The sequence below is a fragment of the Vulpes lagopus genome, chromosome 11 (assembly GCF_018345385.1).
Source record: "Vulpes lagopus strain Blue_001 chromosome 11, ASM1834538v1, whole genome shotgun sequence".
Classification (NCBI taxonomy): Eukaryota; Metazoa; Chordata; class Mammalia; order Carnivora; family Canidae; genus Vulpes; species Vulpes lagopus.
In genome coordinates, this window is record NC_054834.1 from 92,347,020 (window position 1) to 92,372,600 (window position 25,581).

Consider the following 25,581-nt stretch of genomic DNA (forward strand, 5'->3'; position numbering starts at 1 on the left):
TTACAAAATGAAGGGGAAGCTTACCTGGCATCTGGAGCTGGGGGTAGGAGGGAGAAGGAAGCCATATTCCTTGCAGGTAAGTCTATAAAATGCTATGTCAAAAAGAAGTCAGAATGACCTTTTCCAAGAGGTAAGAAGGCAGCTACCCATATGGCATTAGTTAAGGATTGATGAAAGGCTGGCTTAAATGCAAGTCTCTACCCACTAGCTGGTGGAACACAATACACATACATGTTATGCCCAGATGGCCACAGGGAATAAAGACAAGCATACTATTTCTCAATAAGATAGCCCACACTTTGGAATCACTGGTCTAGCCAAAGACAGGGAGTATATTTTTGTATGTATGTGTGTTTATTTACCTATGTGTGTACACATATATCAGAATCTTGATGTGTAAAGAAATGAGAAGGGTACAAAACGAGGCAGCACGGAGTTTCTAATCTGATAGACACTGGCCAGAACAATCCTCCAGCTCTCTCTCATGTGGGCTGCTCTATGGGAGGCAGTTTATCTGGGCCCAGACAGGGATCACAGGACCTCAAGGAAATAGGGAATTCCCAAACAGGGAATGGAGAATGAAGAAATCGTATGGCAAGGATCAACAACAGGTTGTTGGTGGCAGGGCTTTGATTCTTGAAGAGCACGTAACTTTGGAGGTTTCTCAGAGAAGGACATTGGACCTATGAGGGAGTGCTCGTGGTGAGAGAAGGGGCAGGTGACTATCAAGTTGCACACAGGAGATCACTGAGGGCATTCCATCACGCACATTTGCTGACGACTTAGTGATTCTAAAACTGGGGCCCATGGGTATGCTCACAGACTCCTCTATGAATGTTTTCAAATGTTGTGTTTCTGTGTTAATTATCAATATCGTTCTCTCTCTCTCTCTCTCTCTCTCTCTCACTCACACTCACACACACACACACACACACACAGATTTATATTCTGGGACATCAGGTTAAGTCCATTTCAGGGATCAAGCTACCAGTTCCACTTTAAAGTCACACTCACTAGCCTCAAGTGATCGCTGGTGTAACCTGCTCATCCCACCACATCTCCCTGTAAACTGATTCTCCAGCTCTCCTACACAATTCTCTCTTTCATCTCTCCTCAAACTTCTTTCCCTTCCTCACTTTCAACTGATCACACTCCTTATCTTATGGAGAAAATATAAACAATGGAAGAGGACTTCTGGCTTCACATAGCCACTCTCCTCAATCTCCTTGCACATCTGCCTGCCCTTCCATGTGGTGGCTGCGCTCGCTGTCCGACAGGGGACTTCTCCATTCCTCTAAGGCTCACCTGCGTGGATGTCTGGATATCATCCTGTCCCATCCATCTGAGGACACAAGTCTTACAATGTCCCCTCCCTCATTCCGTGTGTCTTTCCCATTAACTTATAAACAATGCCTTTTTAAAAATGACTCTCTGTACTCCATATTTTCATTGGGCTATTACCCCATTTCTCTGCTCCCCTGGAACAGTAACTGTTAAGAGTTACCTGTACTAACAAGTAATCTATTCATGCTGTCTCGTGTCCTCACCTGCCACTCTGTCCTGAATCCAGTTCACTTAGGCTTTTGTCCCCAACACTCCACCAAAACAACTCTTGCCAAGGTCAAGAATGCACTGCATTTTGCCAAATATGATGTGAATTCTCAGTTCCCATTGTCCTTCACCTATGAATACCAACTGCTGCAGCTCTTGCCTCTTGCCTGTCTTGAGACATTTCCTCTGTTCGGTCTGCAGGACCGCCTTCTCTCCTCTACCTCATCAGCCTCTTCTTCCCAATCTGTTGACTGCTCCTCATCCATGTACCACCTGAGAGTGTGCTAGAAAACCTGTCTTATCTTCATTCGCTCCTAGGTGATTTCCATCTAATTTCATAGCTTTAAATACCATAAGCACCAACAATTCTCAAATTATCTCTAGCCCAGAATTAAATCTCCCGTGAAATCTAGACTCATGCACCCAAATGCCTACTTGACATCACATACATGTCCACTAGATAATCTAAGCTTAGTACTTCTGGAATTGAATTCGTGATTACACACAAACCTGCAGTCCCAACTCTCTTCCCCTCCATTCACCCATATTTTCAGGCCCAAAACCTTGAGTAGTAATCTTTGAGTTCTCTCTCCATCCAGAATTCAACAATTATTTGCCAATTCCATTGCTCCCTGCCCTGGTCCAGGTCACATCATAGCTCTCTGCAAGGCTGCAACAGCCTGCCAATGGGCTCTGCACGTCCACCCTAAATGGTCTCTGTATGGTCCAGTCTCCATAATTCAATCACACTGCTTGTTTTAAAATGTAACTCAGATAGGCTCACAAATCTCTAATGGTTTCCCACCCACTAACAGTGAAGTCCTCAGTCTTCACCACAGGCTACATGTCCCTACATGATTCAGCCTTTGCTAACTCTCTGGCCTGATCCCGTAACCCCTTTGGTCACAGTGTTTCCCTGGCTGTTTTTATAGTTGCTTGTAACATGCCCCCTGCTCAGAATCTTTGCAATCACCATTTGCTCTGCCTGGAACTCCTTTGCTGCAAACAATCTCATGGCTTAATTCTTCACATCTGTCAGGTGTCTGCTCAAATACTACTTTGAGAGACCTTTTGTGGTAGGCAGGATTCTTTGATGGTCTCCAGTACCGCTGTCCCCTGGTGTACGTGCCCAGCATAATCCTCTCCCCCTGGGTGTGAACAAGACCTTTGCTGTCACTCCCATGCCTAAGTTAATGTGATACAGCAAAGGTAAAGCTATTTTGTAGATGTAATTCAAGTTCCAAAAGCAGGTGATTTTGATTAATGTAGATGGGACTGGCCTAATCCAGTGAAAAACCTTTAACAGAGGGACTGAGCCCTTGAAGGGAGGGAGATGGCTTCCTCCTTCTGCCCTTGAAAAAGGCAAAGCTATGCTGTGAACTGTGTGTGTTAACGGGTGGTCTATAGGAGCCAAAGGCCTCAGTCCACAACTGCCAGAAACTGAGTTCTGCCAACACCCAAATTAGTTGGAAGAAGACCTCAAGCTCCAGATGAGCATGCTTTCATTGCAGTGTTGTGAGACACAGCCGAGAGACCGTTTAAGCTGTGCCCAGAATTCTGAGCTACTAAAACGGAGATAATGGGTGTTGTTTTAAGCCACTCAATTTGTGGTAACTTATTATACAACAGGAGAAAGCTGTTATGCCTTAATACAGACTAGCACTCCCAGACTTTCTTTCCTCCTGACTGATGTAGATATTCCTGCAGAGTACTTGGTTTATCATGTAACTAATATGAATACTTGAGTATTTCCTCTCCCTGCCTCCAGAGCGTACATTCCTAGAAGGCAAGAAATTTAAATTTGTCTTTTTCCTCCCACTGTTGCATCATAGCCCCTAGACAGTGCAATGCACATAGTAGGTACTTAATACTTACAGAACGAATGACTAGATTCGCTGCTTACATTTATGTCAGCACAGGGTGACCACAAAAACTTAACAGCATTTAACTCATGATTTTAAAAGGTTATTTTTCAAAGTACCAGGACTGCCCTTAGAGGAAACCAAGTATGTATCTTGAGAGATTCAAGAGTTATCAAATATGAAAAAAAATTGGTTTAAATAAATACCTTGAAAACATTTAGGGAAAAAAATGTATACAATTAGGCATGAACATATACTTACCAAAAGTCATGCTAAATTTCTAAAAATAAAAATTCATCTTTATTTTTTTGGAAGTATTTCCAGGTAGTTAGATTCAGAAAAAAATCATTGGTAGGTCTTAATTTCAGTCATAATTTAAAGGGATCCTTTTATAGATATCCCTCTGAGTAGTAGCTAAATATCCACTAAAAAGCAGTAAAGTCAATAGGATTTGTTTCTGGTTGAGCAACTATACAAAAAAAAAAAAAAAAAACTCACTAATTTTTGAAAGCCATGTAGAAAGTGAGTGGTATCCAAAAGATGTCAGAAGCCTCTGTTGAAGTGTTGAACATGTAAAATAAATGTTGTGGATAAAGATGTAAAAGACAGGCTCGTCAGATGGGCAACAGACACATATCCAAACATAACTAATATGCAACCCTGACAATCATGAGTGAAACATGGATGGGATGGGGGGACGGCAGGCAATGGGTCAAAACCAACAGGTTCACTATTATAGTGACAAATGCTAAGACATACAGAGTGAGTTTTTTTTTTTTTTTTGAAGATTTTATTTATTTATTCATGATAGACATAAAGAGAGAGAGAGAGAGAGAGAGAGGCAGAGACACAGGCAGAGAGAGAAGCAGGCTCCATGCAGAGAGCCCGACGTGGGACTCGATCCCGGGTCTCCAGGATCCCACCCTGGGCCAAAGGCAGGCGCCAAACCGCTGCACCACCCAGGGATCCCCAGAGTGAGTTTTAAAACATAAGTTGTAGTTCAAATTAGGCTTGATAGCCCTTCAAGTGGAAATAACAAAGTCAGAGGTTTTGTTTGGCTATTAGGTCATGCTAGATTGGTCTCCAAGATGCATGGCTATTTCAAAAGGCAATGGAAATTTAGGCTGATTTAGGAGAAATACAGATTGTGAACAGGGAGGAAAAAAAATCACATAATCTTACCATTGTATTCTAGCCTGCTAAGGCCTTATCTGGAGGTCGGCATTTAAATGCGGGTGCAACAACATTACACTGGAAAGTGACTCCATGAAGAAAGTTCTGAGGTCAAATAGGTCTTAGAGTACACCAACTTACATTCCTTCCCTGCAAAAAGTCTTAGAACCTTTAGTATGTTAATATCCCTTGTGAGCTCCAAAATGAAGTGTGTACGTATGTGTGTGTACAGGTAGATGGACACTATGCACTGTTCCTTAGCTTATTTGAAGGTGGACCCTTTCTGTAGAAGATATGTAGGACTAGGGATCTAAGCCACAAACTCAGGAAGAAACCATCCAGGCCCATGAGGAACCAGGTAACAAAAGCCAGTACAGACTACTTGTCAATAAAGGTGAACAGCCAGGATTTTGTATGGAGGATATAGAAGCATGTTATGAGAAGCAAGGCTTACTTGTACTGTTTTGCCTAGGAAAAAAGGAATAAGTCTTATAAAACTACAAATGGGGATCCCTGGGTGGCGCAGTGGTTTGGCGCCTGCCTTTGGCCCAGGGCGCCATCCTGGAGACCCGGGATCGAATCCCATGTCGGGCTCCTGGTGCATGGAGACTGCTTCTCCCTCTGCCTGTGTCTCTGCCCCCCCCCCCTCTCTCTCGGTATGACTATCATAAAAAAAAAAAGAAAAACTACAAATGGCTCTCAGAAAAACAAGGGGATGCGCTTGTTCTATACTGTTCTAGTACCTAAAGCAAAACAGTACCTGGAGGTAAGGCTCAGGAACATCTATGTGTTTTAAAACACTCTCCAGAAGACTTTTATCCAGAGAACTTGGTATCTGCTCTCAAGCATGAGAGCCCAGAATAGGAAGATTGGTTGAATCTCTCAAGGAAGAAGTGAACCATGACAAAGTGTTTTATTTTTTTTTTAAGATGTTACTTATTTATTCATGAGAGACACAGAGAGAGAGAGAGAGAGATAGGCAGAGGGAAGCAGGCTCCATGCAGGGAGCCCGACGCGGGACTCAATCCCAGGTCTCCAGGATCACGCCCTGGGCTGAAGGTGGTGCTAAACCACTGGGCCACCAGGGCTGCCAGACGAAGTGTTTTAGAATCACAGGAGCGATTCACGCAAAAAGAGCTCAAGTACACACAGAGGCTGAGTAGATACCCAGCACACCACAGAAGAAAAAAAATCCTGCTTACATAAAGTAGGAGGCTGGATGACAGGACTCTGAGGGTCACTCCCAACACCTCACGCTCGAGTGGGCTGGATGATAACCTCCAATCTCACTCACAGCTCTATCTCAGGAACACAGGGCTCGGCCCAGTGATTTTATCATACATATTGGTGGAATGAATAAATGAACATGTGAAAAGTAAGTGAAAGTAGCACCTGGTTCCAAAGTCCAACAAGAAAGGAATGGGCTACTTCATTCTTTGGGGATCACTAAATTCGCATAATTGCAAATCGTAATCAAGGCTACTTTCAAATATAAGGAAAGGAGTCTCTCATAATAATTTTACTTCTTGACTGGAAACTCATCTCTGAATTAAATCACGGTGAGGCTTGCTGTGCAGCTCCCCTGGTAAGCGTGTGAAAACACACGGCAGATTGTAAATGACCATCAGAAGGAAGGGGTGATTACGGTCACGATTATTCACCCTGACAGACCAGGAGCACTCAGATGGCTGGAAACCGACCTTGAAGACGAAGCCCCTTGTTTATAGCCGCGGCTCTGAAAATGGTCCATCAGCCATATGTTTTATTTGTTGAATTGTCAAAGGAGAACATATGTGTAACTTACTTTAAAACACCTTCAAAAATGTGATGGTATCCTGACTAACCTGGCGACTTAAGCTGTTTAAGTGGAAGCAAGTGTGTCTTCAGACACCATATTCTCAACAAAGAATCCACATCAAGATGAACTTTACAATTTAGAAGTCCATGAAACAGAAAGAACTTTCGTTCACTAAATACAGAGTCTGCACTGTCAGGCACCATACTTGTATCCATTTCCTAGAAGACTGAGGGTTCTTTCAAAATACATCTGTCATTTCTCCACAGTAGCTGATCAAACCTGCCACTGAGAAATGTTCTGAACAGGCAACTTGTACTACAAGCATGGTTTATTTCTGTCACACTGACTGCTGAAGTGTGAAAGAAACTCATTAAAAATCTCTTACTGTGATCTTACATTGTAAAAAAAATTTTTTAAACGGGAAAAAAAGCCCAAGAAAGAAAAGGCAAGGAAAAAACTTAATGAAGGGTACACTGAGCCTGCAGACACACTCATCTGATGCTTTTGTTCTTATTCTTCTTTAGTAAGCAATTAGAATAGAACAATTAGCCCTGGGAATAATACCGCATACACTAGCTGTTTGGCGAAATCAAGTAAGTTAACAATTTTATTTTATGCTAATATTATGAAAAGTTAATGAAGGAGATAAGAATATTGTACTATAGCAAAAGCAATATAAAATAAACAGTATTATTTACCTTAATCTTAAAACGAGGTTCACAGCACAAGAAGCTTCTCTATAGTCTTCACTAGCATTGGGTAGGCCCTTTAAAAAACAAAACCGCAAACACGGTTATAAACTCAGAAAAACAAATGAATAAAATCGTTTATCCCTTGATTCATACGACCCTTTCTGGAAATTTCCAAACCAGGTCTTTATGCATGGCAGGTCCTGTGTGGCCACGTAACACCTCAAAGTGAAGGTTGGAATGATGCCTAATTCCCATCCCAGCTGGAGAGCCAAATGTTTCAAGCAGAAAACCTCAGTTGTAGGGTGGGTCCTATGAACAAGTGGTATAAGCTGCAGTAAGTCCAATGAAGAAGGGTCAGCTATCTTAAAGGGGCATCCCGCTGGGACCTGGGGATGTACAAAGGTCGAGCACCTTAACCCCAGAGGGGGCAGAGGGAGGTGAGATCCAGTCGATTAGGTCACTGTTCATGTTCCCTGTCTTTCTCACCTAGAACCTCTTTCCTTAAAAATAGATCATAAACCTCAAATGCCTCTACTCCACAGCCCCTCCCTACTCCTACAAATCCCTGGACAGTAGACCTTCCCTCGGGAGTAGAAGAAAGATTTTAGGTCAAGACTTGGTTCTGCCACTGACCAGATATGCAACCATGAGCAAGTCATTCTCTGAACCTCTTTTCCCCACTTATGACATGGGGATATTACCAGTCTCAAAAGTTTGCTGGAAGAATAAATAATGTATATGACAATGATTTAGCAACTATAATTTATATAAGTTGTCCTAATCCTCTTTCCTGTTTCCCTCATTCTATTGGCCTTCTGACAAATTATCATTCCTAACTTGCCTTTTGTCATTCAACCAGTCCCCTCAGTTTACCTCAAGTTGTTTTACGGAGTTGCCTGTTAGAGTAAAAAGACCTGAACCGAATCCTGGCTCTGCCTCCAACCAGTTATACAACCTTGCATGAGCCACTTAACCTCTGCAAGTCTATGTTTCCTCAGCTACAAAATAAGGGACAAGGACTAGATGTCTGACTCCAGGCTTCCTGCAACCATGAAATCTCATCATTCTCTCCGCAGTTTACGGCTGCTTTCATCAGCACACAACAGGTAGGATGAAAATGAATTTATCAATGGATATGCAGATCTGAAGGACAAAGATGTGATCCCAAGGCTGGTGATGCTTGATAGTATTATGACTTTGAGAACAAAAGGGCTTGCCTATTAATTATACAACAAAACCAGAACAAGGGCCTGAACTCTGGTACTATGCCCGTGTCCCTCCCCTGAATTGCTCAGCACCCTGCATCAGCATCCAACATAACTCATGGCATATGCTTTCCATCATATGACTTTTAATATAAATGCATTCCACAGTCCCTGGACTTTTACTTTTACAAGGCAAGTTGTAGAGATAAATTGGCCCATAAATTCAATGATAAAAGAATTATGAAAACAGGTTGTAGAAATCCAACAGGGAGCCAAAAAGAAAAGACTATCAATTAACTCTACAGTTTTGTGGCTAGAATCTAACAGAATGAGGAGTCATTTTCTTTCCTTATTTCACACAGTACCAACAATTTCAGAAGCAGTCTGGTAATCAATCCTTGGTTTTGAACCTATCATTTAAAGGTTGGAGGTCCTGAAAATCATGGTCAAGAGTAACAGTACTCTTTTCTCCATACCTATTAAAAAAAAAAAAAAAAAAAGAGTTTACAAGCCCCAAATCTGATGGACTGCCCTGAAACTGTCTATCTTCTGAAAATGTTGGTTTTTTTTTCTAATAATAGGTCTACAAATCATCTCAAACGTAAATGACTAGTGGAAAAACATACCTGAGAGTCCTGCACAGAGAGGGACTGTATTTGCTCGGGTATACTGCTGGCATTCACCGCCATCTGTTAAGAGAGCCATCGTTACAGTACTTAAGGAAACCAAAATGAGACATTAAGGTCAGTGCGGTTACACTAAGTCCCAATTATCAGAGACAATTTTACAGAAGTAATTTTAAAGCAGTTTTTCCCAAAGTGTGGCCCTTTGACTACCTTCATTGGAATCACCTAGGACACAGTAAAGATTCCTGGGCCCCACTAGCCTATGATTCAGAATTTCATGGAGATGAAAAAGAATGCATATCTTTAACAAGTGCCCTGGGTGATCCTAATGCTTTCAGAGAGCCACTGAGCTAAAGTGAAAAGGCATGGACTATTTGATATTTTAAATTTGGTAACAGGAAGATGCTCTAGGACCATTTGTTCTTGTCAAAGAATTTCATCTAAAGTTAAAGGTCTTCAATGAAAGGATGTTAGGATTAGCAACCTTTAATCATTACTTGACCTTTAATCATTACTTTGAACAATTTATTCACTGGATTTAAAAAATATATAAGGATAGCTGGACTTTTAAAGCACATTTCCCCCAAAGAAACGCCAAACTGATAGGTTATTTTTTCTCTCGAGTTGGAAATCCAACCCTAACGTGGTACCAAAAGTATTTTTGCCTCAACCCTTACTTTTGTGAACTCTGTGCTCTCAAACAAAACTTGAAAGACCAAAAAGAGAAAAAAACTAGAAGAGGAACAGCAATGATAATGAAAAATATATATTATTTTCTAAAACTACTATCGATTCTAAAAATAATCGGAAGTAAAAAAAAATAATCGGAAGTCATCAGAAATTTTTCACAAGTTTTCTAAAGTTGAAGACGTAAAATTCTTACTGTCTGGGCTTCCTCAAAATAGCTATGTTAGTAATGAAGTAAGAGGGGGAACTGTACTAATGTCTGCAGTTTACCTTGAAATGCATCTAAAAAATGAAGATGGACTCGGATAAACAGATGTGCACGTGATAAAGCATAGTAATGGTAGGATATAGGGGGAGGTACGTGGCTGTTCACTATACAACACTTTTAATGTTGCTATATATTTGAAAATTTTCATAGTAAAATGTTGGGGAAAATGACTATATAAGAAGAAATAACCTGTATTCTTTAATCAGCCAGAGGACCTGGGCCTACACCAAAGGGATCCCTTGTAAAGAACCCTTCATGCTGACTGATCCCACAATCTCCATTAAGGCTTGAGGTACAACCAAAAGCCACATCAGCACTTACAGAATATTCTAACTTCTAGTCAAAAGACTACTCTAAACTGAAAATCCTTAATGGCATTTACTAGATGAAAACGTCTCCTCCTCCTAGGAAGGTCCCATTTTCTGCCCTGCTCCCTTACTAGGCCACATCAGGATGGCTAACCAGACTGGGGGCTGGATCCCTAAGTTCCCTGGTGCCGCCTCACTCTGTAGGAGCAACCCTGCACCTAGCAAAGGGACTAGCCTCTGCTTCTTGCCGGTACACAAGCAAAACAGGTAATTTCTCAGGAAAATATCCAGAGGTGCACAGGAGTGGTGGAGAGGAAAGTTTCCTGTGCAAAACATCTTCCTTGATGACCGATCACCCACATGTTACCCTGTGGACCTCATTCTATCAGTTCAGGATCTATATATTTTTAAATATTAAAAAACTTACAAGAAAGCTAACATATTAAGCAGGTGTTATTATTCATCAGAGTGTAATATAAATTTGCTTACTAGAATGGCGGGGGGGCGGGGGGCTTTAAGCAGTTTGCTATAAGAAGCACATTTGACAAAATGGATGTTTGATTGAAGGGGAAGAGAAGAACAGATTACGGGTGGATCACACCCTGGAAAGAGCCCTCTGAGACTGGGTGAAAGAGGGGGCAAAGATCCCAAAATAGAGAAATCTTTTTCTCCTAATCTTCTCCTTTTCTATTTTTTAAAATTACTAGGCTAAATGCAGTGTGTTATCCTGGATCAGATTGCAGGACCAAAATAAAAGGGGGGGGAGGATTAGTGGACAAACTAGTAAAATACGAACACAGCGTGCAGTTTAGGTGATAGTGATATAGCACTTCCGTTTCTTAGTTGTGAAAAATATACCAGGGTCCCATAAGAATGTAACGGTGGGTGAAGGGTGTACAGGAACTTTGTACTATTTTTGCAACTTTTCTCAAAATCTAAAATTGTTACAAAATAGAAGGCTTATTTTCAGAAATACAGAAGATTTCTGATGACAAATCTAACATTAATCACAGAAAGTCAGAAAGCCAGTCACCTGAAATAAGAACGTCTTTTAGAAAATGGTGGCAGAAAAGTATCAAGTCAAAGCCATCTGTGATGACAAAGCTAAGCCCAATAAATTTGGAGGGAGAAATCAAATATTTGCCTCCATCCACAAATGTATATAACACAACATGTATACCATATCACCGGAAATACACTAACAAAGCTAACAGCAGTTCTAACAATCAGGCAACAGCAATGAGTAAACATAAGCAATAAATTTAGCTTTTGCATTGTGACTAATCTCTAGTAAAATTAACTCAACCTAAATCCACACCCAATTTATTTTCTCCTTAGAACAAACTATCAGAGTCAGGAAACAGAACATTTGCACCATTAACCTAGCCTAGATTATGTAATAAAATTCTTCGATGTAGCTCTTATGGGCTTTTGAGGCCTCAGCCAACAAACCTTACCACCTGGCTTCATTACATGTGGTTAAATAAGGACCACGTCTCCTGGGGGGTTCTGAAACATCGTTTTTTTCTCCCTACTCTCCCTCTTTTTTCTTCTTGGATTTCAGACAGATATTTATAATAAATCTTCAGAAATTTCAAGCAATCTTCCTGGATTTTAGTGTGGACTTTTGGATTCAGAATGACTGTTGTGGTTTTCCTAGCCAGTATTTTTTTTTAAGATTTTATTTGTTTATTCATGAGAGGCAGAAACATAGGCAGAGGGAGAAGCAGACTCTCCACGGGGAGCCCTGATGCGGGACTCGAACCTAGGATCCCAACCTGAGCCAAAGGCAGACGCTCAACCACTGAGCCACCCAGGTGCCCCTAGCCAGTGTTCTTGATCCTAGCCATGCATCAGAATCGTGTAAGCCACTTTCTAAAAATCCCAGTTGCCTGAACATCACTCCTAGCTACCAAATCACAATCTGAGGGGCGGTTCTGGGCATCTGCATTGTTAAAGCTTTCAGTTTCTCTGATGTGGTGTCAGGGTTGCAAATCATTTGTTTTCATGCCACCTAACAGAGGGACTGCTGTAAAAAGAATGCTTCTTTCAGTGGAAGCCTTAGCAAAGGTCTCCCTCAGTTAAAGGAAACCCAGAGAAAGCATGAATGTAAAGATTAAGGCAATTTTACATTTATATAGAAAATTAGGAAATAAAGCAAAACGGATTTTTAAAATCATAAAACATGTTTTGATTATTTTCATAATCTGACAAAAACAGATTCCCAAATCACTGGTCAAAGAAGAAGATCAATAATGAGATAAGAGTTGACAGGTTTTCTATAAGCTAGGATGGCATATAGGCTAGGAAACCCCACCTAAGGAAGACAGTCTTGCAAATACCACCCCAGACCCCCACATCTCCAAAGAGATGAGAAGCTTCCAGAAAGCAGGCTCTCTGCTTTGCTTTTGTAGAATTCCCACAATGCCACAGACCTAATAATACTGCTTCATGTAAAAATCAGGCACAGATTAAGTATCTGCTTAATTAACTTCATTAATACTATTGTTATATTATTAACAATATAGTTACCTTTAAGTCACCACTGGCTTCTGCCATCCAAGTGGAATATAATCATAAATAAACGAAATGAGCATAAATTATCTATTTACGACAAACTGAATTACCAGTAGGTCTTAACTAATACTTCACAAAACTATTCCTAAAACGTCAGATTAGGAAAACAGGAGGATCAATTTTCTCGAGTAAAAATCCCAAGACAGGTGGTATAACTCTGGCCCTTTACACGTTACACTGGGATTTTTCCCGGATTTAGGAGATCTCCAAACATGCCACACCAGGTATATCTTCCCAAGGTCCCCCTAACAAATACCCCACCTTGACTTCCTTGATCTTCTCCAACAACTGCTGTAATACCTGGACAATCTGCCTTGTACATTATCCTAGGGAAGTCAAAGAGCCCTTTACAAATTAAGGATTTCTAAAAACACCACTTCCTTCATCGGAGCATCTTACTCTGTCTGAACATGGAAGTACTAAGTAAGGCTACCTTCTCTGAACTTCAGCTCAATTATGTAACATCTTCTGATTTTTCCCCACTCTCTTCTGACCTACTCATAAATATGATATGCCTCTTCAGGCACTTGTTTTATATCTATTTCAGCATGTGGATATTCAGGTCACCAATGAACATGTATAGTGTCCACTAAACGCAAAAGGAACACAAATATGAATACTAGCCCACTCTTCTAGTGGCTTCTAGTCAAGTCAATAAACTGCAATTTAAATGATGAGCATTCTAGAAAAGCTTATTAAAATGTAAACTCTGACATTTAAATGTGCCAGTTGGCACAGATAAGCATTTTCACCCTCAAAGATGTTTAAGAGTGGGGAGGCGGCGCCTGGGTGGCTATGCCTGTTAGGTGTCTGCCTTGGGCTCAGGTCATGATCCCAGGGTCATGGGATCAGCCCCACAAGGGGCTCCCTGCTTAGCAGGAAGCCTCCTTCTCCCTCTCCCTCTGCCATTCCTCCCCTCCCCCCAACCTGGCTTGTGCTCTCTGGCTCTCTCTAGCCCTCTGTCAAATAAATAAATATTTTTCAAAACATATTTTTAAAGTATAAGGTACACTGTCAGAAGGCTATATAAATTGGTACTGCTTTTTTATTCTCAGCTTTGTTGTGATACAATTCACAAAAACGTGAGATAGTGGCAGCCCGGGTGGCTCAGAGGTTTAGCGCCACCTTCAGCCCGGGGCCTGATCCTGGAGACCCAAGATCAAGTCCCACGTCGGGCTCCCTGCATGGAGCCTGCTTCTCCCTCTGCCTGTGTCTCTGCCTCTCTCTCGCTCTCTCTCTCTCTCATGAATAAATAAATAAAATGTTAAAAAAATTAAGATAATTAAAAGTGGTTCAGCTTTTGATAGCTATTATAAATTCAAAATCAGATTTTTGTCACAGTTCTTTAAATTCTTTAAAATTATTTTACTTGACTATGTGCCCCTGAAAATGCATACACAAAATGTTAATGGAATGCAGTTTATAACAGTAACCTCAATGCTCACCAAGAAGTTAATGGTTAAATAAGCCATGTAAATCCACCCAGGGTAACATTACTTGGCAGTTAAAAATAGAGGCAGGGGCACCTCTATGGAAAGAACACTAGGGGTGAGAGGGGTCGTAAAATAAAAGTGGCTCTTCAGGGTTTTTTTTTTTTTCCTAATCGTTCCATACCTTTTATAAGTCTTTGTGTCTCTTTCAGTATCTTTTAGTATCTTTTCAAGATCTTTCAGTATCTCTTTCACCCTGACCAACCCATTTAAAATTAAAATCCCCTAGCACATTCCCTGTACTTTCCACCCCGTTTTTCCCCATTGCTCCTACTCCATGGTAACAAACCACATAATTTACTGATTTAGGAAAGCTGTTGCTTGTTTATCTGCTCCCATCAAAATGGAAGAGCCACAGGCACATGGATTTCATGTTTTTTTCCTCACTGATGAATCCCCAAAACCTACTAAAACAGTACGCAGAGTATGCATGTATGCGTGTGTGTGTGTGTGTGTGTGTGTGTTGCCTATTTACATAGCCAACAGTTGTAATTCTTTTTGTAACAGATAAATAGTTTTTTGCCTCACAAAAAGTGAACTTAGGTGGTTGGCAGGTCAGGGAGCTACTTTAATTAAAAGCTGAAAGGACAGACGAACCATCATTGTAGCTGCTCTTAACACAGCTCAGGATGTTGAAATGCCAGCCCTGAAAAACAAACAAAACTAGGGGGAAGAAAAGGAAAAAGATAACAAAGCAAAAAAACTGCCCTGAGGAGCTATGCAATAGCAGGTGGGGCTGATTATTCCTAAAATTTCGTCAAAGTGTTTAAGTTCGAAGACATTAACCCTTTCACAAAAATAAGGCTATCTATGTGTTTCCTTATTTATAAACCAGCTTGGGAACAGACATGCAACCTCTGGGAAATCAAATGAGTTGAGATACAGTGAAGAGCCTAAGACAAATCCCACCTGAGAAGGTCGATAGTGATGATAATTAACTGCCAGCATGCTATCCATTACTCTTTCCTGTCTATGCAGAAAATACTCTTGCCAAAAAGATGCCGTTCATATCCAAATAACAGATCAGTTAGCAGAGCAATTTCAAAAAGCACATAGAAAGATACTGTCAGAATAAACTTAAATCCTCAAGAGGAAAGACCCACACCCATCAATGTCTGTACCAGGTGAGGCAGGATTCAGTGAATACGTTCCAATAAAGACATCCCGTAGTGAACCGATACGAATGCTTTCTGCATCATGCTGCTACCTGAATCCCATTATTCTGTTCTCTAAGCAGGATGGACACTTTTAGTGAGAGACACTCTAGGAAGTAGACGAAAAAACTTGGACTCTGCACTTCACTGAAAGTAAAATTGGAAAGTGGGCAGGAAGAGGGCAGAGATCAGGATACCTGGCTAAGATCATTCTAAAGACCAGCACACGTGTGGAGCCACTGGGTCCTACTGTGGAGCTCATCACCACCATTTGTAACAGAGAGGGACCACTTCCTTGATGAAACATATTTTATGTATAAAATGAAAAGGTTAATTCTTGTGATAAACACAGGAAGAAAGAGGAACTGAAGGACGGTTAATAATGGGAGGCAGGCCGACTGAACAATCCCTAGGGAAGGCCTATGGGTGGGAAAGGAAAGATGAAGAGACCAGAAGGAGGGTGGAGTAACAGAAACAGTGGCTCGTGGCTCCAATGCGCTCTTTTCAGAAGGTCCAGTTGGCTACTGCCCCTTAGTGTGGTACGGAAGATTTACTTCACTTCATCAAAAAGAAATGTCTGCTAATTAAAAAAAAAAAAAAATTGGGATGGATGTCATTTTGTAACCCAAAGTCTTCTGTTTTCTTAATGAGAATTTATCAAGGCACACATTAATTGCTAGGTCTATAAAATATTTGGAACTGTTTAAATATATTCAAATTTTCTCTAAAAGAATTAGCAAGGCTTTTGAACTATAGTCATCATTAGTCATTAGGATAATTAACCAGATGAAAGAAATAAAGTTAATCAAAAGATGACCAGTTCTCAAAGGGAAGCTAAGGAGTGTTCCTTGCCTACAAAATTACCCAGGAGATGGTAAAGCCAAGACAGAGTCTTGTGAAGTTTCCAACCATTTTATATCTGCCTTATTGTAAACTAAGAATCTAGAAGAGATTTTGCCTGTACGCCTACTGTGTTTTCTAAATGACAGTAATATGAAGAATTGAGATCAATCGAGTACTAAGTTGAGCACCCAGCGAGCGCTTTATGTGCATAATTGTGGTAAACCTCACAGCAACTTAAAAGGAGTATGATCATCACCATCTGACAAGAGAAGGAAACTGAGGCTCAGAGAATAAAATCATCTGTCCCAATTTATAAAGCCCAAAAGTTACTCAGAATCAGGACCTGCAAGTCTACATGCCTTTTCTCTTCTGCTACTCCATGAGAATAAAATTTTGAAGTCTCTTCCCCAAATGGATCACACTCTGACATCACAAGGGGCAGTGGAGGGGGGTCAGGGGGGGTCAGTTGGTCCAAATATTTTAAAATAAATAACCACCACTCACCTCTGGATTTTCTTCTTTTACTCTTCGTGACTGTAAAACAATTGCATATCCATTAATACATGCACACACCAGTAAAACAATAAAACGTGCACAGGTTAGCTCACCATCATCAAGGTCACCTACCTTTTCTTGAGAAAAGGCTGCCTTCCCTTCTTCACTTTTCTCATCCATCTCGTCGTCACTCCACTCCCAGTCACCGTCCTCGGTTTTATGAAGGTGACCACTCGACCCAGGAACTCTTCTCACCTGAATCAAAACACACCCGCCCAACTCTTCACTAGTTGAACACAAACAGTGCTCGCTGGCACTGCTACGTGGATTACACAGCACACGCCTATCCTGAAAATACCCTGACTGGTTATGAATTCGGGGATAGCAGTTAGTACCCAAAAAGACCACACGGCTCGCAAACTCCCATACACTTCCTCTTTCTAAAGATACGGTATTCCTGAAGTGCATTACTACACACATGAACAAAATATTTTGGAAGAACACTAGGCACATCAGCCATCGGGATCAAACCCATCCTTCACTTTTGCTTCAGTTAACGTTAACACTTCATTAATTACTACACATGAAAGGCCATGTGGTCGGCTTCAAGACTGCCTAAGGAAATGCAAGCGAGCAACAGACTGCTGACAGAGGGAAGGCAGGGGCATCAGGCAGCCTAATGAGGCATACAAGTCTAGGGGTGTATCAGCGATCTAAAACCTACGTCAGGAAAAAAAAAAAAAAAAGCAAACACCCTTCAGTGGCCACCTTGCTCTTTTTCAGAACCTGACATCGCATTTCTTTTCCTAGGATTCTGCTTAAACTACTTGAGCAAAACAAAACAGCATCAGACTATTCTTAACCCACCTTGTAACACTTGAGAGACTTGGGGGATTGCTAGAAACACAGCAAGATAATCAGCAGCTATGCCAGATAATCTGAACAGATTATATCAGTCTTCCTCGAGGATTTCAAAGTTTCTTTGAACTAAGATAGAGATGTGATTCAGGGGTATGCTTTCCAAATGCCTGGTGTGGTTGGAAAAGCAAAACTTTTAAAAGGACAGGCCTCTAACCAAAGTAATTTGCCTTAAAAAAAAAAAAAAAGACTTCGACGTAATTAAAGCAACGCAGCAGATGAACATGTGAACATAACGGCCAATGATCCACTGATTCAGAGAAACTTCAAGGGGAAAAGGACCTTGGGAGACTGTCTAGTCTGACCCCCTCATGTTACAGATGAGGAAATGAAGGCCCAGAATGTGACTGAGAACATTCGGCTCTAAGGACAAAATTAAGGCAAGAAAAAAAAGGCCTTCCAATTCCCAAATGTAAGACCTACCCCATTGAACGATCACTGTAAAACTGAAGTTGTATCAAAACATCCTGTGAAGATTTGGAAAGACTACAGAGTGAATAAAACACTATTTTCCATAATAGAAACTAGTTATATCATGGGAGCTTCATTAATCCTGAGGGAAGTACCAAGGCCTTAAGGGTAAAGTAAGTAAGTATACACGTGTTCAGTCAGAGTCCATTCACAATCAATGCAGGCTCGGGGTTGGGCTTGACTTAAAGACATTATCACGTGAAACCTGTAAAACCAAGCCTGACCACTTGGTCTAGAAGATCTGAGCTCCAACAGGGAAAGTTAAAAAATAAAAAGTTCTTTTTCATAACTGCAAACAGTTATGCTCAGTTAAAAAAAAAAAAAAAAAGAAAAAAAAAAGAAAAAAAAAAGCTTCTCTCCACTCCAAGAAAACTAATTCACCTTTGAAACAACCCCTTCTGTGCTTGACATAAGATATTTTTCCCATTTACATTTTTTGAAACATTGGAAAAGACCTAATGATAGTGATTTTAATGTGCTAACAGATGCTGGCAAAGTAACGTAGGGAAAAAAAATGCTGAAATGCACTTCAAGACTTTCAGAACAGACTGCTCTTTAAAACTACAAAGAAACGGATAGAGGAAGAGAAAATAATTTTTTTTTTTAAAGATTTGAGAGAAGAGCAAGAGCGCACACACACAAGCAGAAGGGGTAGAGGGAGGGGAGAGAGAATCCCAAGCAGACTCCGAGTGCAGAGCCCAACACAGGACTGGATCCCACCACCATCCACTCACCCATCACAGACTGAGCAGAAACCCAGGGCTGGGGCGCTCAATGAACTGGGCCACCCAGGTGCCCCTAGGGAAAATAATTTTCTGTTGACAAATACGATAAAATTATTTTCCTAACAATACAATTGTTTCCTAACAATTCAGGATGATAGCAACATGGAGGAAAAAAATCTGTATTCGTGACTATAGCAAAAGAGGGAAATCTGTGTTTAATGACTGCATTAGAAGAATTTAAAGCCACATCTATTATAAAACATACTTTCAACTAAGAGGTGAGAAAACAAGGAAAATTATATATCAGAAACAGAACTCTACCTTTACTGAAACCACAAAAAACAAGCATGGTTGACGAATTAGTATTCAGTACTAACAAAGAGATCATCACACTAAGGAAATTCTCTCACAACAGAGATAGTGCAGCTTCACACCCTAAAATTTCATTTATGCCCTTTTTCCTCTGTTTACAAGATCTGCCAGTTTTGTTTCTACAAGCAGGAGCCAACCACAGACAATAAAACGGCCACCTTCTATTTTATTTTAGAACCCTGGCTGTCTCCCTCCTAGTTTTATTTGCTGGAGGAGAAAGATAAAGCAAAATGTCTAAGATTATAGCCTCAGACACTGAAAGAAATGGTGGCTTGGGCCTTTAAGTAATAAATACTGAACAAATGTAGAAATTAAGACAAAAATATTATAAAATCTATGTAGCAGAAAATACTGGTATAGGAGCAGCGGGAATAAGAATACAGATCTGTTAAGAGCATCCTCTTGCTTCACTGGAAGGAAAAGAACTTGCAGCATAATCTGAAACCCTGGTTTCACGGTCTATTTATAGGACACTGACCTCCACAGAAAAGACCAGAAAGCAATTCCACAAAGGTACATCCTTGCAGGGACTCCAGGAAACAACTTCAACCTTCCAGAGCCAAAGCAACTAAGTTTCACATAGTTTAGCAAATGGGGTTGTTATTTAGGAACTAATGATTATTTTCCAAAATAAAAAAATGGGGGGGGGGGGGCAGCCCGCTGGGCTCAGCGGTTTAGCGCCGCCTTCAGCCCAGGGCCTTATCCTGGAGACCTGGGATCGAGTCCCATGTCAGGCTCCCTGCATGGAGCCTGCTTCTCCTTCTGCCTGTGTCTCTGCCTCTCTCTCTCTCTCTCTCTCTCTGCATGAATAAATAAAAACCTTATAAAAAAATCTTTTTTCCAAAAAAAGACATGTGAAGGCTTCTGTCCTTCCCCATCTCCTGCAATGACAAGGATGGGAGTTATGGTGGCACTGCTTTCACTGTTAAACAAATTAATCACTTAGTAAAGCCAAGGGGTGGTAGGGGGTTTAAAAAAAAAAAAAGAATGCAATGATTCTCAGAGAAATGAGCTCAGTCATAAGCCCATAAATTCCTCAGGTCCAACAGTGAGATTAGACAAGGTTTTACCTATGGTAACACTTATTCCCAAGACTGGGAATAACATATAGTTGAGCAGTTCTACTGATACGTCATGCCTCTGAAAAGAAAGTTATTTTTCTTTCCCTTTCTTGAAACCCTGTCTTTATGAAAATCCATTTTTTAAAAGATTTTATTTATTCATGAGAAGTGCAGAGAGAGAGGCAGAGCCACAGGCAGAGGGAGAAGCAGGCTCCCTGTGGGAAGCTTGATGTGGGACTCGATCCCAGGACCCCAGGACCATGACCTGAGCTGAAGGCAGACGCTCAACCGCTGAGCCACCAGGCACCCCTGAAAAATCCATTAAAAAAAATGAACCAAAGTTCTGATTCCCACCAGAAAAGAAGTCAGGTTCAGACAGAAAAACCGTGTGGCTCCTGGGCTACTTCTGGTGGCCACAGGATCCCACGTGGGAGGCAGAGCTGGACTGCAGCAGCCTGCAACAGGGAATGGCAGCAACAAGGGGAAGTCACTGGAGCAGTCTGACCAGTGTTCCCAGCCGTGCCCCTCTGAACAGGAGCTTTGTATAAACAATCAGGACCCAGGGTCTCTATAACCTCTCACGTGGCCACCTGGCCTCTGACACCAGAACAGCAAAGAAGGTATGAAGGACAGATGAAGACCATCAGCAGATAAGGTATCAAGACAGGGTGCTGCACAGGTTAGAAATTAAAGCGGGTTTCTCTAACGGAGGATGAATGTGACCCAAAGAAAACCCAAAATTTAGCAGCGTTTGTCCAATCCTGCCTGTCCCCTCTTCCCAGGGCCCCTGCCAGCTGCTTCCACTGCTACATTAACTTCTCCCTGCAGGGGGATTTCAGCGTCTCCTTGGAATGATTTCTCCACCAGTGGGAAACCTGCACTCCGCTTCTCCTCCACCTGTTGAACATACAGCCTCACCACAGCCTGAACCTGAGTGATCCCAACACGGTAGAAAGCAGTCCCCAGTAACCTTTCCCTTGTCAGGAATCCTACTGACCAGAAGTATTAAAAATGTTTGTAATTAATTGCTGTTTATGATGTCTTCGAGGTGCTGAGAAATCATCAAAAATAAAATTAGAGGCACCTGAGTAGCTCAGTAGGTTAAACATCTGACTCTTGATTTCAGCTCAGGATCTCAGGGGCATGGGATCGAGCCGCCCGTCGAGCTCTGATGTGGCACAGAGTCTGCTTGTCCCTCTCCCTCACCTCCTCCCTCCCTGCTTGTGTTCTCTATCTCTAAAATAAATTAAATCTTTTAAAAAATAAAATAAAATTAGACTAAGGTTTCAGCAGTAGTACTGCCCTCCCCCCCATACTCTGATAGAGGTGTCCTATGACCTGACACCTCCATCCCACACCTACTATCTGGCCTCACTGTGCTCTCCGGCCCTGGCCTCCCCTGCCCGTCAGCCCCTCCAGGCTTCACACCTATCTTATAGGGTCTGGAGCCCACAGCTGACTTCGCTGATGCAGCACTTATTATACTTCACCCCCATCCCCCTTCCTGGACAAGTCACACGTGGGAGGAAAGCCGGGGGTGGGGCTCAGTCCAAATACCCATCCTTTGTTCCTGAGTGAATGGGGGCTAGCGATGCTGCCCGGTGCCACTACAGAGGGCGGCTGGCCACTCCTAGGTGGGGTATCAGTCCTGCCACGACCCTGCCACTCAAGGCCTGGTCCCTGGACCACCAGCAACAGCCTCACCGGGGAGCTTATTAGAGATGCTGGATCTTGGGCCCCGCTCCAAACCCACCAAGTCAGAATATTCCTTTTAGCAAGAGCTTCAGGTGATTCCTACTGTCTTCCAGGATGGAGAAGCGCCGTGCTGAGCCCTTCCCTCTCCCCAGGCCGGAACACCAGCCGTTATTTATATCAGGTAGGACTGTGCTCTGAGCACTTTAACCCCCTAACTGACCTCATTTTCAGGGCAGCCTCGTGAGCCGAGAGCCCTCCGACTCCCGTTCTTCTGAGGGAAGGCTCCAGTGCAGGGAAGTGAAACACCTGGCCCCAGCCACGCAGCGGGGGAAGCAGGGCCTGACCCCAGCTTTGCAGAGCCGGGCTCTGTGGCTGTGGCTCACAGGGGTCATCTCGAACTGCCCCACCGGCCACCTGAGCGCCAAGGCCCTCCAGCCTGTACCCAGCTCTTCACGATTCTGCGCCGCTCCTTCACGCTCCCCCCACCCCCAGCCGTGGCCTCCTTCCCTCCCGTGCATGGGAAAGTGGATCCCTGCTCCTCGAGAAGCCCAGGCCTCCTGCGTGCGTGCTCCTCGTGGATCTCCACACTCGCTCACTGCCCCCAGACCCTTCCGGCCAGGCCCTGCTCCTCTACACCCCCCAGGAACACATTCAAAACTCTCCTGCCTCTCCCGCAAGGACCGTGACTTCACACCTGCGTCAGGCAGGGCTCCTCCCTGTTGCCCCAGTGCTCCCCTGTAGCCACAGCCGACTCTGGGCTGCTGCTCCTGCTCCTGTTCTCAGTCCTTCCCCACCCCGCTGCTCCTTGCTCTGTGCCCTCGAGGGGGCACGGCCTCCCTCTCTCATCTAAGCTGATGACCCTGGAAACGTCGTCCCTCCGTCTTGTCTTCCAAGTGTTATTGGGGGTAAGAACGTCCCCTCGATCTCCAGGGAGCCATGGAGCTCACAGCGGCTGATGAGAGTCCACCGGTAACATTTCAGAAAGTTTGCAAGACAATCGACTTGGCACTGGTCACGTAAAATTGGCTCCCGTAGGGGTATTTACACAACGGCTACTGGAAAATAGTACAAATTAGGATTTGCACCCTCCCCAGCTTCACTGCCGAAATGTTGTCCATGTCTACAGCACACCACAGGTGGTAAGCCTCATCTTAGGGGAATGTTATAAAATTTGACCAAGACATTTCATGTGAGCTTAGTAGTCATTCCTGGGAATAGCTATTTTACAATGGCAAACATCTCCATTCTACACCCAGGCCTCTTAAGTTTCATTTTTAAAAACAACACATCTTTAAAATACACACATTGATTTTTATATACCAAACTCATGCCAACCGAGGTAGAGGTAAGAGAGGCAACTATCTTCATATTACCCAGACTGACACAGCTTGGGATAATATTTATTATAAAAGCATCATAAGGAAACACAGTGCTCTATTTTTTTTTTTAACACAAAAGTGAGAAGAGTAACCTCTGAAAAATCATGTAGGCAATGCAAACATTGGATCCATGATGATTGATACCAATACTGCAAGCCAAGAGACTAAATAATATTGTTTAATACAAAGTAAGAAAGGAAAACAAGTGATGTATTTACAAATACAAATGTTTTGTATAATGTGTTATTTAACATAGCTACATACATATAAGTTTTGTCTGTAGATTTTTTTTATTTCATCTATGTCCCTAAGCGTTCAATATGTTCAAAGGCACCTGAACCCTTGTTTTTCTAATCTTTAGATCTGGAAAATAAAGCATTCCCTTATTTTCAAGTTACCTTTACAATTAGGAATGTATGATAAATCCTGTAGACAAGATCAAGAATTTCACACCTGATTGCTTTTCTGTAAAGTGGAAATATACATCCTTGCCAGTTAAAGCATGGAATGAAGTTCTCAAACTTCTGTAAATACTAATATGACAGTAGATCGATAGTAAACACATGTCATTGAAAAATCATTCACTTTGTTTATAATGATTTGGAACCTTCATTATTTGATAGAATGTGAGAAAAGTAACATGTGAAAGATAGAAAAGTACTGGTCTACTTTACATTTCTGTTTGCACATTCTAACCCCAGAGCAGTAATAGATAAATATTATTTCTACTAAGCATCTCGCTCTAGAAATTGTGTATAGAAACTATCTGCATGTAGCAGTCACTAGATTGTGGCTTCATAAGGCCCATGTTTCCTATAAATTGTTTCAAATACAAAGAATTTAAAATAATTCCATTTTGAGTTAAAATGAAATAGCGCTTCTGAAATTCCTCCCCCTTCCCCCTCCCCATCGCCTTGGCCAAGGGGCACAGTCATATAAAGTTCTTAACATGATGTCTGGCATATAACACACGCTCAAGACGTGACAGGTGTGGTATCACTAACAGATTTCATCTTTCTCACAACCCAAATCTATCCAACGTTCTATTCTACAAATTATACTTCCTCCACTGCCATTGGGCTTGACCAGGTCCCTCCTTCAATGTTGGTTTTTTTTTTTATACTTCCAGTTGGTTTTGTTGTCTTTCCTGTTAAAACAAGCTGCTTATCAACCTCCTGGCCACTAACCTCCTGCCTATTTTATCCTTCATATTGCCACTAGTCACACACGAGTGCTCTCTCAAAGATACCGACAAGAGTTCACTACTGCCTATAGAACGAGTCCAGATTCCTAAGTATTCAAGTCTCTCCATACCCAAGCTCCAAAAGACCCTTCCAAGACTTCTTTCCCACCATGTCCTTTAAGACACCCCACAATCCAGTTACATACAAATTGCATACTTGCAGGACTCCACCGTCTTACATGTCATTACATACATACCCTGGCCTGATCTGCCCTTCTACGTTCTCTTATTCCTTTCTTCGAATCCAAGGAGCTTTAGCCAATTCTCCCCAAGTGGTATTTGTGCCCGCAACTTTATATTGTCCTACTCTGGGATGCCTGGGTGGCTCAGTGGTTGAGCATCTGCCTTTGGCCCAGGGCGTGATCCCAGGGTCCTGGGATCGAGTCCCACACCAGGCTCCCTGCTTAAAGCCCGCCTCTCCCTCTGCCTGTGTCTCTCATGAATAAATAAACTTAAAAATATATATATATTGTCCTACTCTGTACTACATCCAGTGGACGACATACCAAACCTTGTACTCCTTCAGGACAGAGACCCAGCCTTAGCCCTTTTTATTAAAAAAGCATCACTAATGTATTCATTCAGTCGGCAAAGTTTTATTCAATACTTCCTTAGATGGCAAGCTCGAGACAAAAGATAAACTGTATAAAACTCTACACCATGGAGTAGTCCACGATCCAGACAGGTGGACAGACATTTAAAGCCAATGATGTCAATAAAATGTGCCTGCCCCAAGAAAGATACAAGCACTGTGGGGCTGCAGAAGAGAGGATGGTGTCTGCTGAGGGATGGCACAGAGACCTGTTGGTGAAGGCGAGTTAAGAGCTCACCAAACAGAGAAGCAGAGACCTCTCTCAACCTGGAGAAAGGTAAGAAGTTACCGAGGTCTCCCCACTCATGTGATGTGTCTGGGTCATGAAGTCCTGGGGCCTAGGGGTTGGCTTTAAGGAAATGGCTAAGAATTAAAGCTGGAAAAGTTGTGTGAAGA

General features: G+C 42.2%; 1 protein-coding gene across 3 annotated transcripts in view; it reads right to left on the bottom strand.

Annotated features, from left to right (window-relative positions):
* The window catches only part of STK39 (serine/threonine kinase 39), a 291,842-nt gene that overhangs the window by 106,773 nt on the left and 159,488 nt on the right, over positions 1-25,581 (bottom strand). For 2 of the 3 annotated variants that reach the window (XM_041722629.1, XM_041722628.1), the window contains exons 11-14: positions 16,862-16,984; positions 16,739-16,768; positions 8,908-8,970; positions 7,083-7,150 (exon numbers count right to left, since the gene is read on the bottom strand). In XM_041722629.1, coding sequence (XP_041578563.1) covers positions 7,083-7,150; positions 8,908-8,970; positions 16,739-16,768; positions 16,862-16,984 — 284 coding nt within the window. The remainder of the gene's footprint in view (positions 1-7,082; positions 7,151-8,907; positions 8,971-16,738; positions 16,769-16,861; positions 16,985-25,581) is intronic. The other variant, XM_041722630.1, reaches the window with a different exon arrangement.